Source organism: Camelus ferus, chromosome 10 (assembly GCF_009834535.1).
Source record: "Camelus ferus isolate YT-003-E chromosome 10, BCGSAC_Cfer_1.0, whole genome shotgun sequence".
Taxonomy (NCBI): Eukaryota; Metazoa; Chordata; class Mammalia; order Artiodactyla; family Camelidae; genus Camelus; species Camelus ferus.
The window spans coordinates 5,112,960-5,133,108 of record NC_045705.1 but is presented as its reverse complement, the minus strand read 5'-3'; the positions used below and the strand labels follow the sequence as shown (position 1 = coordinate 5,133,108).

The 20,149-nt window shown below is 35.8% G+C and overlaps 1 protein-coding gene across 1 annotated transcript in view; it reads left to right on the top strand.

Moving 5' to 3' along the window:
* CNTN5 (contactin 5) overlaps positions 1 to 20,149 on the top strand; it is a 550,779-nt gene that overhangs the window by 206,887 nt on the left and 323,743 nt on the right. Inside the window, 1 exon segment of the mRNA XM_032488283.1 lies at positions 11,872 to 11,967. Coding sequence (XP_032344174.1) covers positions 11,872 to 11,967 — 96 coding nt within the window.

Below are 20,149 nucleotides of genomic sequence, written 5' to 3'. Positions count from 1 at the left end.
TCAATAAATTATTTAAATGTGTATTCTGCAAAAAAAAACAAACCCTATTCTGTAGTTTCATGGAAATAAATCATATAGGAAGAGAACAGTGCTTGACATTTACAGAGGTCAATTTGTACCGACTGCCTTTTAACCTGTACATCATTTATTCATTCTTTCATTCAGCCAATAATTTTTGAATACCAAGCACTGTGCTCAGCATAGGTGATACAAAGTAAATGACCTGGTTTCTGACCTGAAACAACTTGCTAGATTTTTTTACCTTTGACGTGATATACAGTATGTGAGTTGCTGCACACAGTAAAATGAACCCTCCCTAAAATTTGAGTATTGTCCCAAACCACTTTACATATTAGTCCAGCCTAAACAAAGATCAGAAACTTAAAATTACTGGGAGAGCTGAACGGTACAAAAGAAAAAATAAACAACCTGCTACAAGGTCAGAGGAGATTTACGCTAAGGCAAGGCATGAGATTTTTAACAAAGATCAAAAGTAATTTGAAAATTGATGACTAGTCAGCTGAGTTATGAAATAAAGTAGTTCTCTACGATTTTTTAAATTAAACAGGAAGTAAATTATTTAGATAGAACCGCTGAGGTTATAACTTGTAAAAAAAAATGCAAATCTGTGGTACTTGATTTAACTCTACAACAGCAAATGAGCTAAGGGAATCAAGAAAGCAAGCAATTTACATCCTAAAGCATTTGCTCTGGGGACCTGGACTGTTCTAAGTGCTCTGCAAATAGGAACAGCAGTTGAAAACAAATTTGACAGAGCAAAACACTACAACACACACATTAGTTAATTATGGAAAGCACTGGTATAACCAAAGCAAAATTCTAAAGACGCCAATACAGATGTTCTCTTGAAACTTAGGACTGGGTTGGATTTGGGAAGGGAAAACCTATTGCTTGGCTAAAATGATGACTTCTCAGATTTTTAAGTATCATTTTATACTTAGAGTCAAAAATGGTTTAAAAAATCTACTCTACTCAGTTAATTATATTTTTTTCAGTAGATATATGAAAAAGAAATAATTGTGTTGTCCTGAGGACATTCTAAGTGGGAGCTTTCGGAGCTAAAAATTGCCTTGGTGGAGTGGAGAGATATACAACAGAAGGCAGTTTTTCTATAAAAACATGGTAAGGTGCCAGAAAGTCCTGATATTAATAGAAATAACTTAGATGTTTAAAATCAAAGTCACCCTGAGTTCACACAAAGTAGAAGAACAGACATTTCTGTAAAACTTAACTTCTGCTACAGTTCTTCAAACTACATAGAACCATTTTGTGGTTTGGAGATGTTAACAGTCTAGTCTTCTCCACATTATACAAATGAGGGAGGAAATCATGATGTCTAGGGACTATCATCTACCAAAAACTTTAGAAGAACTCTTATTATTAGTATCTCCTATATAACAAAGACTGGAGCTGCATATGTATACATTAAACGTGCATTTACTTTATTCTAAAACACATGTAGTCTGTTACATGTCAGAACACTATATAAAAAGCTTTCACATATAACTCATTGTGACTTGAATATAAAGTCTCCTAATGTATGATTTGGAAGATAAGTATAGCACATTTTATCAGTTTTAATAGGAGAGTGTTCCTTTCAGCAACTTTTTTCTATGTTTATTTTTCTTAAATCAATTGTCATAAAATTAAAGAAAAATGCAGCCTTGTAAATAAATGGTGTACATTTTTGTGTTGATAACAATGTTTTATTAAGCCAGTTAAAATCAATTATCAAAATATAAATACAGAATACAAAAAGCATTTCATTTGCTATTCAGTGTGATGATGGGTACTTGTTAGGCATATGTTTTCATCTTTGTTTTTTACTATCTATATTCATTTCATAAATATGTTTACATATTGAAATAAGTTCCGAATAATAGGTAATATATAATTACTTACATATGAAAAATGGGTTCTGGGTGATAGCTTCAAGTTAGACTCATAGTCAGTAATTAACTCATGGAGTGTTTAGCATCACAGAGGTAAGCTGTTCCCCTTCAGGATGAACCTTACTACACAAGTGTTTCCATTAGTCTGCACAGTGTTTATTAAAACGGATACAAATGCCTTCATGTGAGACATACTCTCTCCATTTTATCTAGTTCCGACCATGATTGTTATCTTTTTCCTTCCAGTTTTATTATAATTGACATATGGCATGTTTTCTTGATTTATAATTTATTTGATTTTATTGATACATATATTTATTTTTTATTTTATTGACATATAATTGACATATGGCACGTTTAAGTTCAAGGTGTACAGCATAATGCTTTGTGCTTTGACTTACATCATGAAATGATTATCACAAGTTTGATGAACAATCGTCAGCTCATATAGATATAAAATTAAAGAAATAAAAAAGGATTTTCCTCAGAATGAGAACTCTTAGGATTTATTCTCAACAACTTTTCGTATATAACATGTAGAGAGCAGTGTTAATTAAATTTACCATGCTATACATTACATCCCTAGTAGTTATTTAGCTTAAAAGTGGGAGTTTGTACCTTTTGACTGCCTTCATCCTATTCCCCCTCCCCTTACCCCAGCCTCTAGTAACCACAAACCTGATCTTCTATTTATGAGTTTATTTGTTTTTGAAGTATAATTTATGTGCAGCATTATGTTAGTTCTTGGTACACAGCATAGTTATTGATATTTCTATATTTTTAAAAATGATCACAATGATTAGTCCACTTGTGATATGTCACCAAAGATATTAAAAGAAATTGCATGGTTTTTGGCTTTTCACCACACTGTACACTTCATACCTGTGATGCATTTATTTTGTAACTGAAAATTTGTACCTTTAAATAAATGTCATTTATTCCTTCCCTCCTCCCTGACCCCTTCACCACTGGCAACCACCTGTTTGTTCTCTGCTTCTAGACTCTTCTGTTTAGTTAGCCTTGTTTTTCTGTTTTGCTTTTAGAGTCCACATGTAAGTGAAATCATACAGTATTTGTTCTCTCTGAGTTAATTTACTTAGCATAATACCCTCTAGGCCCATTCATGTTTCACAAATTCCATTCTTGCTTTATGGATGAGAATTATTCCTGTGTGTGTGTGTGTGTGTGTGTGTGTGTGTGTGTGTGTGTGTGTGTGTGTGTGTGTGACGTCTTCCTTATCCATTCATTTACTGATGGGCACTTAGGTTGCTTCCTTCCGTATCTTGACTGTTGTAAATAATACTGCAATGAACTAGGGGTTTTCTTTGGACATGTTTTCTTTGGTTAAATGCCTAGGAGTGGATTTGCTGGATAATATCGTACTTACATTTTTAAATTTTTTTCAAGAGTCTCCATACTGTTTTCCATAGTGGCTGCACCAATTCAAATTCCCACCAATAGTGCATTATCCAACACTGCTTATTTGATATATTTTTGACAATAGACATTCAGACAGATGTAAGGTAATATCTCATTATCGTTTTGGTTTGTATTTCCCTGATGATTAGTGATGTAGAACATCTTTTAATGTGCTATTTCGCCATCTGTTGCCAAAGTTTTTCTGCGTCTGTTGAAATGATCATGTGATTTTTATTCTCCAATTTGTTGCCGTAGTGTATAACATTGACTGATTTGAGGATATTGAAAGATCCTTGCATTCCTGGGATAAAACCCACTTGATCATGATGTATATGCGTTTATGATTATTTTAAGATGCTCTTAAGTTCAAACAAATTTTTTTAAAACCTTGCTTTTTTAGTTCTCTACCCACTCTGCTGGTTTTGACATATTTGACATCTTTTTTGTTTTTTGTATCCCTTAACTGCTTACTGTAGATAAAGATTATCTTAGTCTTTTCTCCTTTAACCTCAAACTAGCTTTATACTTGGTTGATTTACTACCTTTACCAGGAAGATTTTTCCTGTTGTAATTTTTGTGTTTCTCCTTGTGGCCTTTTTTCACTTAGGGAAGCGTCTTTAACCCTTCTTTAAAGCTGGTGTGGTGGTGGTGAACTCTTTGAGCCTTTGCTTGTCTGTAAAGCTTCTGATTTCTTTACCAAATCTGAATGAAAGCATTTGCCAGGTAGAGCTTTCTTGGTTATAGGTTATCTTTTATCATTTCAAATATATTGTGCAACTCCCTTCTGGCCTGCAGGATTTCTGCCGAAAAGTCAGCTGACAGCTTTACGGGAGACTGCTTGTTCATAATTTGTTGCTTTTCTCTTGCTTTTAAAAATAGTTTCTCTTTCTCTTTAATTTTTGCCATTTAAATTATAGTGTGTCTTGGTTTATTCCTTTTCAGTTGGATCCAGTTTGGGACTCTCTGTACTTCCCGGATCCGGGTATCTGTGCCCTTTCCCATGTTAGAGAAGTTTTCAGCTATTATGTCTTCAAATGTCTTCTCTGCCCATTTCTCTCTTCTCCTTCCGGGACCCCTGTAATGTGGATGTTGATAGGCTTGGTGTTGCCCCAGTGTCTCTTAAACTGTCCGCATTTCTTTTTATTCTTTTTTTCCCCCTCTGTCCAGCTCAGTGACTTGTACTACTCTGTCTTCCAGCCCACTGATCTGTTTATCTGTATCATCTGATTTACTGTTGATTCCTTCTAGCATACTTTTTACTTTAATTTACTATACTTTTAAATCTCTGGTCTATCTTTATGTTTTCTGACTCTTTGTTAAGAATTTCTAACTTCTCACTCTGTTCAGCAAATCCTCTGAGTCCTCTGAACACCTTTATGATCGTTACCTTGAACTCTTATCAGGCAGATTGCTTTTCTCTACTTCATGTAATTCTTTTTCTGGGGCTTGTCCTCTTCCAAATTTTGAACATGCTCTTCTGTCACCTCATTTTGCCTAATCTGCCGTTTCTATTTCTTTGTATTTGGGAGGTTGTTTATATTACCTGACCTTGAAAAAGTAGCCTTTTGCAGGAGACATCGGTGCTTCCCGGCAGCTCATTCCATTCTGGTCACCAGAGCTCTGGGGGTGCCTCTAATGTAGGCTGTCTGGGTCCTTCTGTTGCGATGGTCTGACAATGTAAGCGGTCTGGTGGGCCCGGCTGGCCGGTGGTCTAGTTGGTTGCCAGGCCTTGGCTGTGGAGGCTGCCAGTCGCTGGTGTGCAGGGCTGAGGTAATCGCGGTGTAAGTCTTAGCTATACCATGTCTCTGACCTCTTACCTGTCTTGTTGTTTTCTTCTCTAAATCTTTATTTGTAAAAGATCTTTTCTGCAATTCTTCTGGTCTTTCTCATCAATGGTTGCTCTGTAATAGTTGTAATTTTGGTATGTCTGTGGTTAGAAGTGAGTTCAGGGTCTTCGTACTCTGCCATCTTGGCCACTCCCCCTCCATGATTGTCATCTTATACTTTCAACTGCAGGGGCATTCATGTTTATTTCCTTTAAGTGACCAAAATCCCTGATTTATAGATGAAGAAGCAAACACAGGGAAGTTAAACTGTTGCTGCTAATTGCATAGTTACATAGTAGAAGAGCTAGGTTTAGAATTAATGTCTCACGAGTCTCACCACAGTGTTTTTATAACCTGAATAATAGTAAGTTATAATTGCTTTCATTTGTTGTGTTGGGCCATGTGTTGTACTAATTTCTGTATATACACTGTTATATTTAAGTCTTACAGAAATTTTATGAGGTAGGTTTTTTAATCTTCGTTTCGCAAGTAAGGAAGCTGAGCTGTGAGCAGTGAAATAGCCTTTCCGAATTAGGCTCCACTCAGCTGCCTCTTTTACTTAATAAGTGTTATCTCTTCTTTTAATTTGTATAACTTTGTAGATTGTCCCCAAATACTAGAATTTGAGAATATTTTATTCTATAGCTCCAAGTATTTAGGAAAAATAAAAGCATATTTAGGTTTATAATTAGAAGTGGATGAGATACATCTCTGAAGTTACTAGAGGGGTATATCTTGATCAAGGGCTCATTACTGGCCAGTTGTATGAGTAAGATATTTTTATATCTCAGGAATTTTTCACAGTAATCTTATAACATATAAATAATTAATTATCCCATCTTGCCTGGGATGTAAAGCATAGTGAAGTAAAATAATTTGCCCAAGATGGTTATTAATAAACAGTAATAGTAGAATCTGAACCAAGTATTGAAGGTTTTACCTTCAAAACCCTTATTTTTATAGCAATCTTTTAAGATTCTACCCTAGAGGGAGAGTATTCCAGGCAGAGAGACCAGCCAGGGCAAGGGCCTAGGAATATTGCAGTGAACATAGCCAACAAAAACCCCTACTCTCATAGACTTTACATCCTATCTGTCAGGGATACAATAGACAAAACAAATAAATAGTTTGTTGGCAGATAAGTGATAAATTTAAAAGGTTAATTAGGGAAAGGGAGTAAGGGATTTGTAGAGGGTGATGGGGTCACACTTTTGGAGGAGATAGCCTGGAAAGATCTCTCCAGCAGGTCACATTGAAATAAAGACCTAAGGAGGGAAAGATGGCAGTCATTATTATATCTGGGGCAAAAGTGTTCTAGTTGAAGGAAGCAACAAGTACAAAAGCCCTGAGGCAGAATAACACTTGGTATATTTGATAAAAGCAAGGAAGCTAGTGTGCTAGAATGGAGGGAGGGAGGATGTATGTAGTAGTAAGAGATGACATTAAAGAGGGAACAAAGTAGGGTCTATAGGCCATTGTAAGTAGTTTGACTTTTCCTCTGAGTAGATAGAAAGCCATTTAGGACATTTGATCTAGATTTATTTTTAAAGAACCAACTCCAGCTACTATGCTAAGAATAAATTGAAAGAGAGCAGAGGCAGAAGCAGAGAGACCAGTAGGGTGTTATCACAACAACTGAGATGAGAGATGCCTGGATGGAAGCTGTAGAGGAAGTTAGATGTTGTTAGATTCTGGATATATTTTGAAATCCTATCAGTAGGACTTGCTCATGAATTTTATGTGGGGTGTGAGAAACATATTAGAATTACAAGTTATTTTTGTATTGTATCTTAATAACTGGAAGAATGGAATGATTATTTACTCTGTTGGGAAATATTATGGCAATGATAGGTTGGCAGGTGAAAATGGAAGTCCCAATAGGATATGTTATGTTTGCAGTTCCTATTAAACATTTGAATGGAAATGTCAAATAAACTCTGTCCGTGTGTGTGTGTGTGTGTGTGTGTGTGTGTGTGTGTGTGTGTGTGTGTTGCTATTCAAGGGAAGTGTCCAGGCAGGAATAAATTTGGTAATTCTTTGGTTTATACATGATTTTTTATTTTTGCTTACTTTAAAAATGTTTTATTGAAGTGTAGTTGATTTACAAGGTTAGTTTCAGATGTATGCACATGATTTTTAAATACAAGGACTAGATAAGATAACCTTGGGAATCTCAGTGTGGAGTGAGAAAAATAAAAGGCCCAAGGAGGGGCCATGAAATGTTTGGATATCGGAAAGATGAGGAGGAATAAGCTAATGAAAGGAAAGAGAGGGTGCAGTGAAGGAGGAGAAATTCAAGTGAAGAAATTGTTTTCATACAAAAAGAGTGTGAGCAACTCTATCAATACTGATTATAGGTCAGGTAGATGAGAACTGAACAATTGATCAATAAATTGAATGATGTGGAGGTCATTGGTTACTTTTACAGTAATATTTTGGACAATGGTAGAGAAACAGCCTGATCTGAGAAGCTTAAAGGAGAATGAGAGTTTTTTGTAGAGGAGAGGAACAAAATGTATTGGTACCTAGAGGGGAAAACGGGGTCAGAGAGGTACATTTTTTTCCTCCCTCCTTTTTTTTTAAACTTTGGAGAAATACCAGCATTTTTGAATGCTACTGATGATACAGGAAGGAGAAATGGGTCTTCAGTTGGATCACAGATAATATACTTATTGTAAGAAGATGGGAGACAATGTAGGTACACATACACAGCTAGCCATTGTGATAGTGGGGCTTCCCTGGGACTCACACTTGATGAGATGGAGTTTAGTGCAGATGATAGTTTTAAGAAGTGCCCTTGGAATCACCCACTGGAAGGGAGGGGGAAGGAGCAGATGTGGGAGGAGAATAATTTGAGCTGTGATACAGGCCCAACAACAGCCCCAGCTGACACCATGGAGGGTGTTGAAAGCTACAATGGCTTGTCAAGGTTGTCAGGAGTTGGGCCAAGGTGGTCAGGTCATTATACCCTCTCATTAAACAACTGTTGGCTCGGTGCCACCTGAGGTAGGGCTGTAACCTGGGATGAGCTGATTCTCTGTGGTGAAGTCAGTTCCTGAAGGGGCTAACAGCTGAAAACTGTCTGTCACTAGAACTCCCAACAGTTGGGACAAGTTGTTTCTGTGGTTTTCAGTCAAGGTACCATTCAACAATCACATATTTATTTAAAAGACTATTTAGAATCGTGCTTGTTGTAGAATATTTTATGGAAGCCTTTACATGCAAACAAATGGCTATGTATTGAAAAATGCTCATTTAATTTTCTCTGTATGTATGAATTATTTCTTCATTCTTCACTACTTTTCTCATTTCTATGTCTTTCATCTGTCAGAAGGTGATTTTAATATGACTTGCTTATGAAGATTATTTCTAAATTTCTAAAACCAACTTGGTCTAACTTCCAAATGCTGAATTGCTTTTTTCCTAATACACTTTTTTAATGTATTAGGAAAAGATACAAAAACAACCACATTGAGTTTGATTTGCCAACTCACTACTTATTAACTGTATACCATAGTCAGGTTTTTATTTGCTTTTCATATACATTTAGTAATCTTTAAAACAGAGAAATTAATATTTAAACTTCAGGAAACTTGGCATAGAGTAGGTATGCTAGTAGCTAGTGTAATTATTATTCATTCAATCTTTATTTCCCTTTTTTTTAAAACATTTTACAATGTCAAAGATAGTTTCTGAATGCAGTCTGACCAATTTTTATTACAGGGTATTTACATAGGACACACACACAAAATAGGACAATAACCTGAATGATATTGATGATAATAACATGAACAGCAGGAAAAACAAATTAACTTGATAAAAGACTTCAATACTTAAACCCTTTACAGATGAGGCAGCAAATACTGAGGGAATATTAGAAAACTTGTCAGTTATTTTTATAGAAATCATGGACATTAAAGCCATGAGGTCCTTCAGAAAGAACAGTCATCTTAGTTCCTCAGTCTTACAGTCTTCCATATGAATCTCAGATCCAAACATTAATAAAAGTCCTGAATTTTAGAGTCATATTAAAATTTTTATTTTTATTCATGTTTTCCCCTTAAAGATCAAAAATAGAACATAGGAACAGATTTTTTACCTTCTGTAAGTGACAATAAAATAATCAAAACCTCATTCATGAAAGTTCTTTTTTTTTAATGTCTCTCCTTGATATATGCAATGTTTAATCTATGAAAATAATGTGATAAACACTCACACTAAGTTCTCTGATGAGTGGCTACAAACTGCTTTCTGTTCACAATGAGATCAAAACAGCCAGCTGTATTTTTATTCATACTGTTCTCTATAGTTGCCATCCCCACTCCAACCAAGAATTTTTTCACATCAATTTGGCCTCAGATAAAGCAGAACCTTGTCTGACACAAGGACTACTTTTACATTAAAATCCTTTGTGGTTTTATGTTTTTTTCCTAGGAGGAAGAATTTAAACAAGTAAAGTACACTCTCTGTGAAAGTTTAGGCTTCTCTTTAGTGTTTCTCAGTATGTCATTATGAAACAAAAGGATCTATTCACAGTTGAAAAAAATCCATTTATCTTTGCACTGGTGATGCCATAGCTTCTAGGAAATAATGACACAGAAACAATTCCATGAGGGAATGTTGACTTGGATCTGTATTAACGGATTATACGAAATAAAGCAATTATAGCTGAGTGTTATCTTTTGGGTCATTGTGATCTCAAAACACAATTCAGGTCATAATTATTATATAATATTCTTTTGTTTTTTGTGTCTAATTTCTAGGCCATGCCCATACTTCAATTTATCAGAAATAGGCATTAATTTAGGACTGTTTTCTATTAAAATTTTCTTCTAAATACAGTAGTAGGTTGATTTGAAATGTCATAATAAGCACAATATAAATTTGTATTAAATGTATTGGAAGCTATATATATGCTTTTCAGAAACGTTTAAGAAATTCAGTGAAAATAAATTGATACCCAAATAGCCTTCCAGATTTATAAATTCAATGAGGATGAAAAGAGGAAAGCAAAACCATATAATCTCTGAAGAGATACTACAGCCCCAGTGCAACTACTGCCTCACTGTGTGTTTCCTGTGCTGTTTTTAGGAGTCAAAGGAAGTCAAATGAGAAATATCACCATGCTTTGTTTTCCATATTGAGATTATATGTTGGAAAAAGGGCAGTTTCTATCCCTAAGGGTCAATGCATATGAATTAAAGCCATGAGTTGTACACATTTGAAATTGAATGAACTTGATTTAATAAAATTAGAAGTTAGTGTGTATGTTTTCAAATCACCAGAAAAACAGTAAAACTAAAATAATTCTTTCTTCTTCCCACTTGGTGAAGTACTTAACTATTTACAGTGAAACAGAATTATTTGGAAAATCCTAAACACTTTCTTCAATAATGAATACCTCTCTGACTATTTATTTATTTGGCATTATGCCTTTACCGTTTATTAGTCCTTCATGATTTTGAATGTATTCTAAAAGGTTTGATTGGAAATTCAGCAAATAAGTAAACTGTAACCCATCTCACAAAAAGTAAGCAATAGGGCCCCTCTTAGAATATTAAAGTTAATGAGTTATCTCCTTCCAACCATTCAGTATATTTTCTTAACTGCTTACTTTCATCATTTGCCTGATTAATAAACATTAAATTTGAGTGTCTACACTGTATTACTATGAAGCATACTATTTTAGCATGAAATAATGAAGTTAAAAAAAAATCCTCTCCTATGATTGGTAAATAGTGAAAGGAAATGCAGAACATTTTCAAGAATCATTTCTCACCATAGGGACATGATTTCACAAACTGAAACTTCTGGAACAATGTTTATTTATAAAAATATTGAACTTCTATTTCCAAGAAACTATTCTAAAAATTATGTCTTTAGTCAACCTAGTCCAAGAAAAAGGCAAAGTTCATATACACAAAGGTGTGAGTAGATAAAAAATAGTAACAGAAATACAAATAGTACACATCATTCTTAGGCCACTTTATTTTTAGGAGTATTTTCAAATTGTGCAAATGCAGTATAGTTTAAGGGAAGGCAGTCGAATCCCAATCAATGCAACAGTCCTACATACGTATAAGTGCATGTTTGACAGCTATAATGCTTCTCGGGTAATCAAAATGGATGAGTGTAATTAATTTGTACATACCATTTCAGGTTTCTATAAATGAAAGGAACATGACTTTTTCACTCATAAACATTATATAAAAGAACCCCTTATATCTTCATCATATTTTGTTAGACTACCACAGGTCTCTCTAATTTGGCAAATTCATGCTTGGTTTTACACACCATTCTTAGCATGAGACCTAATGAGGCAGCAGGTGGACACCAGGCACCCCTAACCACTTCTGTTTCTCTTCTTGTTATGTATGAATGGGTTTGGTTGGTAGTAGAAAAATTAATATGTAGGAACTATTATAAAAAATAAGAAACTATTTAGTGTGTTATAAATGTATTATTTGATTTCTTCCTCCACTGGCAAGTTGTATGCACTATTACATAAAAATTTGGAAGGTGCATATAATCTGAAAATCATGGTATTTAAAATTGGATGTTATGGATTTATTATTAAGGCCCTCCTGTCACTACTTAACAAACAAAAAGAAACCGTGTCTGGATAATGGTAGAAAAGTAAGTATGAGTTACAAAAGTTGTAATTCTTTAAGCTCCTTTTTGACTTGCATCTAAATTCTGTGTTGTGTTGACAGATCTGGGAAATTTCAGTGGCCGGACCAGAAGTGCAGTCTCTGTGAGGGAAGGCCAGGGTGTTGTTCTGATGTGCTCTCCTCCGCCTCATTCACCAGGTACAGTCGGATCCCATTCTATATTGCTTCTGCTCTCTTTTACTATGTGCTCATTCTTTTTTTTAAATTGAAGTATAGTCAGTTACAATTTGTCAGTTTCTGGTATACAGCACAATGTCCCAGTCATGCATAGGTATACATATATTTGTTTTCATATTGTTTTTCATTAAAGTTTATTATAAGATATTGAATATAGTTCCCTGTGCTAAACAGACGAAATTTGTTTTTTTAATCTATTTTTATATGTAGTGGCTAACATTTGCAAATCTCAAAGTCCCAAATTTATCCCTTCCCACCCTCTTTCCCCTAGTAACCGTAACATTGTCTACTATGTCTGCGAGTCTGTTTCTATTTTATAGATGAGTTCATTAGTGTCCTCTTTTTTTCTTTTCTTTTTTAATTTGGAGTCCACATATGAGTGATATTATATGATATTTTATATGCTCATTCTTTTAGACTGGGTATTGACTGGGGAGCATTCAGGTGAAATGTGCACAGTTTTCTGGAAGTGTACCAGAGTACCACATGAGTAATTAAAGATCATATACTCTAAATGTCATCAGACAGGAGACTGAGCTTCTCTGATAAGATTGCTTTATTGCCTTTCTTACCGTTGGCTCTCTGGTTGTCGCTGCCTGCCACCAGTGAGGAATATATTGCCCAGAGCACAAGGATAGTGATAATCTAAGAGAGCAGAAAACTTTTCAAAATTATTTGGACTGTCAGAGTTGAGTTAACTGAATTCCAATGTGCATCTTGTTTCAGAAGATAAGCTGGAAACTGGGTTGTTTATGGTGGTGTTTGTCACACTGGAACAGAAACAGCTAAGAAATATTTTTTTTGAATTTTAAATAAAACCGTAATTTATTTGTTATTTTCTGGCTACTTGAGCTCTTGTTTGTAAAAGTCATGGTAATGGATAAGTACTTCATGGGGTTTGGAGGAACAGAATCATAAACTGTGCTCAGATTAATTATATTCCCTTTTGCCAACGCACAGCTAGTTAGACCCATTTTGTTAAGTCCTAGAGTGTGAGATGAGTAACTCTTTGTACCTCAGCATTGTTTTCCTATAATACAGTTTAAGAAAGGCCAGCATCAATTAGAGAGAGAGAGAATCAAATGTCCATTTCTGTCTGAGAAGCAATGAGGACCTTAAAGTTAAACTGAAACAGAATCCAGGACCCTTGTACCTCAATCAGTTTTTCCTCTTTGTTTAGTGTAAAAGCTATACTCATTTCTAGGTTGTATTATTAGTGTAGTTTTGGGGCCCAATTCTGTTCTACCATTGATAGTTCTCATCATAAATTACAGTAAGACCTCAATCAATTTTTTTAAAGCTTCTCATATTTATCTGACCCTCCTAACTTTTTTTTTTTCAATTGAAAAAAAGTAAATTATGTTTCCACAGGAAAATATTTTTGAAAACATTTTGTTTGGAAACCCAGATAATAATCACTATGAGGAATAATTTGTGTTGCAGCAATCTAATTCTGATGTCAATACAGTCACTCCAGACCTATCGTGAGCAGTTGGTGAACTTTGCAGTAAACATATCTAGTCTTACCTGACTATGTTTTACCTTTTTTTAGAATGAATTTTAGTAGGTTTAGGAGAATCTTATGGATTTAACACATGTTATATCCAATATCGGGTAATTAGTCAGATATAGTTTGAAGAGAAGTATTAGATAAATAAGTGTTAGAGACAAAACGCAAAGGGGAGACAGAGGAAGGGGAGGAGGAGAGATAGGAGGGAAGTGGGGAGGGAGGGAGGGGAGGGGAAGGGGGAGGGAGGTGGGAGAGGGGAGGAGGAGGAGGAGGAGAAAGAGGATGAGAAAGGAACAGGCTCTAGAGAGGATGAAAGTGTCCATCACCAGATTCACAGGGGTTAACAATAAGCAGTGGCCTCTGGGAAAAAAGCAAGATTTTCCTCAAATACAATCTGTAATTCAAGGTTGTTGAAATATTGGTTAAAAAAATGAAATAGGAGAGGTTGGTATAAGAAGCAGAACTGTAAGATTACTCAGAGACAAATTAGCCAATTGGCAGGAAAAAAAAAACTATATACAAAATGTTTCTAATGAGAAAAAATAGTATAATGAGTTGCATACATGATAAACATAAGATATGACTATGTATTAATAATTGATTACATAAATAAAAATTTGATCTCTGAGGTCAACAAGAATAAAGTTAGATGACTGCTATTGTATATATGTCATAAGGAATATTAAACTGATTATATCGTTTAAAATTGTAGGAGAGGTTCTATTCTAGCGTTAATGCTAAATGATTCGAGGAATCCTTTAACCTAATTGAACTCTACAAGCCACTGATCCTAGCTCCTTTTCCCCACTCTTCCCCTCCTTTGATTCTCACTTCTCTCCTTCATTCATTATCATTTTCTTCCATATAGTCTTACGTTCTTCATCCTTTTTTGGCTTCCTCACAATGACTTGACAGTTGGCAAAACTCTAATCTTGATGTAAATTCATTTTTCAGCCTACTGCTCACCTGAAACTACTCAGCTTAATATGACTGTAAAAAAAGAGAGAGAAAGAGAGTCATGCAGACTAATATAAATTTAAAATCAAAACTATGAATTTCAAGTGCATTTTTATGCTGACCGGAAATTAAGGCAAAAAACAAAATTGAGTCCTATTATTGTGATTTTTGTCAGGCCTTCAATTTTTCTCCCCTTCTCACTCTCAGCTAATAACCATTTTCATTGTGAAAAGGAAGGCAATTAGAAGAATCCTTCCACAGGCCTTCATCACCAAGTCACAGACTTGTTAACCTCCATTGTCACTCTCCAACTTCTCTTTTGTAGTATAGATGCACGGCTGTGCTTCTAAGGCCAATCCCTCACCATGTGCACTGTAATTCATCCTTCTTTATCTATTTAAAGAAATTGCTTTAGTAATTCTCTTTTCTCTCTTCTACATCTTTACCAGAGGTTGTTTATTCTCTTGTGGATTATTCCCAACAGCTTGCAACCAGTAGTGTCCCCTTCTCCACCTAAAAACAAAACAAAGCAAAGGAATCCTCTCTTGACTTACGTCCTTTTCCAGCTGCTACCTCATTTTTCTGCTCTTCTCCACAGCAAGACGCATCAAAAGCTTGGTCTGTACATACGCCATCCAATTCAACTCCCCCAATGGTGTCCTGTCTGTCTCTTTCTGTCTCTCTGCCTCCTTTCTGTCTCTTCCTCTTGTTAACTGATTTACTGAGATCCAACTTTTATCCCAGAAAATTCACCTATTTTAAGTGTACAATTCTATGAGTTTTATATATATAGTTGTGCTACTATAACCAAAATCCAGTTTTGGCCACTTCCATTATTTCACAAAGACGCTTCCACCCATGTCCCCATGCAATCACTGATCTACTTTCTATCTCTACATTTCTGCTTTTTCTGAAAATTTTATTTTAGTGGAATCATACAATATGCCGTCTATGTGTGTATATGTGGGTGTGTGCCTGTGTGCATTTAACTTCTTGTATTTAGCTTAATATGTCTAAGGCTCATCCATTTTGTAGCATTTGTCAGTAGTTAGTTACCTTATTTCACTGAAGAGTATCTCATTTTATGGACACACCCGCTTCTGTTTACCCATTCCTCAGTTGATGGATAATTGGATTATTTTCAGTCCTCAAGTTGGTAGCTCCTTCCTTTATAAAATACTTCCTTGCAGGATTGCACACACTTGTTTTCCTCTAACCTTACTTCCCTAATCCCCCTGCTGATTTTGCCCATCTCCTCAAGTTCTTTAATATTGCAGTCCCCCATGTAAGTGTCAGTCTTTCAACTTCTTTCCTTAATATGCCCTCATTCCCTTAGATTTCACCTCAAAATAAATTTTAAATCCTGACATCTCCTACATAGATTTCTCCAACCAAGAATCTGGCCTGTATATCTGACAACCAATTTGACGTTTCCACTTGGGTGACTAATTGGCACCTCAAGCTTGACCATGACTAAAGCCGAAGTCCTGGTTATATCTTCCCCAAATCTGCTGTCTTTTCCACCTCAATTAATGGCAACTCTGTTCCTTACAATTCATCAGCCTTAGAGTCATTCTTAACCTCTCACTTTTTCTCACTGCCCCACATAGAAACCATCAGCAATTTTATTGGCTTTACTTGAAATTTTATCCAAAAACTGACCATTACTCACACCCTCCACTGCTAGTTCTCTAGTAGAAACTACCATCCTATTTTACCTGGGTTATTACAGTAGCCTCTTAACTAATCTTGCTTATTTTTTGCCTTTACCTTTTTTCAATCTGTTCTCAACATAGTAGCCAGAGTGATTCTCTAAAACTAATGTGTCATGTCAACCTTCTGCCCAGAACTTTCTAAAAACTCCCCATCTGCCAAAGACTGAATTGAGTTACCCCAAAATTCATATGAAGCCCCAATTCCCAGTGTGTTGGTATATGGAGATGGGTCCTTTGGGAAGTAACTAGGTGTATAGAAGGCCCCGACAGTAGGGCTCTCATAATAGGATTAGTGCCCTTATGGGAAGAGACACCAGAGAGCTCTCTCTCCCCAGTGTGAGAATATAGTGAGAAGGTGGCCATCTGACAGTCAGGAAGACGTTCTCACCAGAAGCAGACTGAGCTGGCACCCTGATCTAAGACTTCCATCCCCCAGTGTTGTGAGAAGTGAATTTTTGTGTGTAAGCCCCCCAGGCAGACGAACACACCGTTTCATTTGGAGTCAAAGCCCAAGTCCTTTCAGTGGCTTGGAGAGTCCCCACCGTTGGGCTCCACATAACCTCTCCGACCTCATCTGCTCCTCTCCCTCCTGCTTTCTTCTGTGTAGCCTCATTGGTCTCCCTGATGTTCCACACGTCACTAGTCATGGTCTTGCCTCGAGTCTTTGCAGCTGCTCTTCCCTGTGCCCCATCCCTCTTACTGCTGGGTGTGTGAGTGGCGTGCCCATCACATTCATGTCTTCCTTCAAATCTCCCATTCATAGTGAAACCTTTCCTGATTTTCTTCTTTTGATATGCACCCTCACAATTCCTTTCCTCTTCCTCTGCTTTCTTTTCCTCTATAATATTCATCGCTTTCCATGGACTGTACAAATTTATTTACTTGTTTATTCACTGTTTATCTCCTTGAATTAGAAGGTAAATTCCATGAGAACAAAATTTTCATAGCTTTGGTTCAGTGTTGAGCTCCATGCCTAGAACAGTGCCTGGCACAGGGGAAGAGCTCCAAAAATATCTACTGAATGAATACATGCATAATACTCATAAATAAACAAAGTTAGCCAAGGTTTTTAGCCCATATATAAGTGTCAGAAACTTTGAAAAACTAATCATAAACAAGAACAAGGAAAAATAGATCAGCTATGTTGTAAGAAAACTTTTCTTACCATTTACCTTTTTCTAATAATGATGTTATGAATTATAGAATAGACAAATGAAATATGAGTCACATCATCAATATGGAAGAATAAAATATAACATTTTATACTTTTGTAAAAACAACCAACTGAAATCTGAATGAGTGGATTAATTTGTTGGGATCACAGTCATAATGAGAAATAGTGAGTTATAGTGCCTTGCTTGATCAATTCAAAGGAGAACTTTGAAAATGTCTTGGGGAAGTCAAGTCACAAATTCTTGCTGATGAGGCTGGGTAAGTGTAGCAAGAATAAGCCAGGGCTACTTGGGGAGAGAGGTCTTGGGTTTGAGTTCCTGCTCTGGCACATGAGCTACGTCCTCAGCCATTGCCTTCATTTAGGGGGGATTAGCGTGTGCACCTGAAGTGAGTAAATAACCTGATGCAAACCAGAAATCTCAGACCCACAATTCTGTCACATGTAGATCATCACAACATACCTGGCTAACTGATGCTTGATTGTTTTTTGTTTCCCACTCTTATTTTAATTCTCTCTTTCAAATTATAATTAGTTTATTATTTTGTTTAGTCAGAATTTTGCTATGTGAAGTAAAGTGTTGGAAGTAAAAGTTTACCATTATTTTTATCTCCCCTAGTAGATTGCATGTTCCTTAAGAGTGCTAAACTTGCTACATCCTTTTATATCTGCAAAACTTAGCACAGTGTCTGACACTTAGTAGGCATTCATTACAGACATGTTACATAGCTGAAAAATTGTGCTGTTTCTAATAGGAGTTTTGCAGGGCTTTAGACAGTCGCCGTCACCTCCTGCTATTAGTTTATCATAACCAGCTGATCTTTATGACAGATATTTGGGTCACCTAATATCACATTCAAATATTATTATTTCAGAGTATAGCAGCTGCCATGATTCAGTGGTAACCATGTGAAATTATAAATAGTTTATACATCAGAGAAGATTAAATAATATTCAGAAATAGCCCAAAGATCCATTTTCTCATTACCTCAAACGGATGTACGATGCATTTTTTTTCCCTGTGAATAAACGCTGAAGCTAGAATTGACTTATTTGCTAAATTTCCCTGTTTACTTCCCAAGAGACCAATATGAATTCCTGTCAGTAAAGTCTGTGAATAAAAACATCTTGATTGGATGGTGAAATAGTTACTCATCTACGAGGAAAGAGATGTATCTTTCTAGACTTAAACACATCTGCTCAAAATGATTTTGGTTGCCAAAATACATGTCTGTCAGTTTAGTAAGTTTGAAATTCAGGGCTATACTGTAAGGAAAAGCTCTGTGAAAATGTAGAAATAAGCCTCATAAAACCTGTAACCAAATACAGAATTACTTTATGGTTTAGAAGTTATCCACCATCGATACTTTTAAATAAAAACATCAGTAACTACTATTTTACCTTAAATGTGTTTTGGTCCTATTATGTGCAGAAGCATTATCTCAGAAACTTACATCAAAGTGCAACTTAAAGCTTCTTATACAAAATATTAAGCTGTAGTTAAAAAAAATACAAATATAACACTTTACATTATAACAATAATATTTTCACAATTACTATTCCCTGTAATCTTTGCAAAATATGAGAACTAGAGATTATTTGTCATCCCTGTTGCATTGATGAGGAATCTAAACTTCAGAAAGATTAAGTGAAACACCAGAGATCTCTTCCTTGGTAAATGATGGAACCAGGGTTTTGATCTTTGATATAATTTATGCCATATAATGTGCATTTTGGATAAAGCTATACTAAAACCTTTGTACCATGAATACTGTCAACTGAAATAAATGCACAGCCAAAAGTTGAGAGTTATGTTTTATTTGGCGGACAGTGCTGAGGACTCGAACCCCTTCGAGCCCGGAATGACAGCCTCTCAGATGGCTCTGAGGGACTGCTCCGAAGAGATAGGGGAGGAGCCAGGATATACAGGAGTTTTCAACAAAGACCAGGTAGTTGGAACATTAAAAGATTACTTGTTAACTAAAGAAAACCAGACATCTCAAGTTAAAGAATTTAGTGCTTTTCTTTGTATGAGAGGAAGCAAACATTCGGGCTCACTGAATTCATTCCTTTGACAAGCACCTAGCTACCTAGGCTTTTCTTATTCTGTCTTTTCTTATTCTGAGCCCGCTCAGAGGGCACCACTGTGAGTGGCTGCAGAGGCCGGGCTGCAGGCTTGTCTTCACTGCGGGTGGCGGCAGCCGCTGATGACTTGATGGTTTCAGTGTTCTTTGTTTACTGATGTGGTTTGCAGTATTTTTCATTCACAATACAAACAATCCCTTTTTTAACAATGAAATTATCAGCCTCTCAAGAATAATGCTAATTTTTCAGTATCAAATATTATACTTACCTTTCATTCAACAAATGTTTATTGAGTGCCTGTTATCTTTTATCTAGTGACTTTAGTCTGTTTATATTTATTTCTATCATCTTATTTTGTACTAGTTACTTTGCTTTTTCTATGATTAATTTGCCCTCATTTTGTTTTTGCTGTCTTTTGTTTTTCATTAATGGAGGATTTTTAAATGCATTTTTCTTCTTCTTGTTGAACCAACATTTTTAAAGAATGAAAGTTATTTGGTAGAGGGACTGTTTTAAGAAAGTGTTGAGGGTTGGAGTTAGGATGTCAAAGGCATAATGCATAGAGGAATAACAAAAATACACATCTCTGAGACTGGATCTGGTTAAAGTGAGCCAAGAAGACTATAGGGTGAGTGGTCATCATGGTAGTGGAGAGGTCACTGCATCGATGGCTTGCTGCATTTGGTGATACTGGTGTCCTTCATC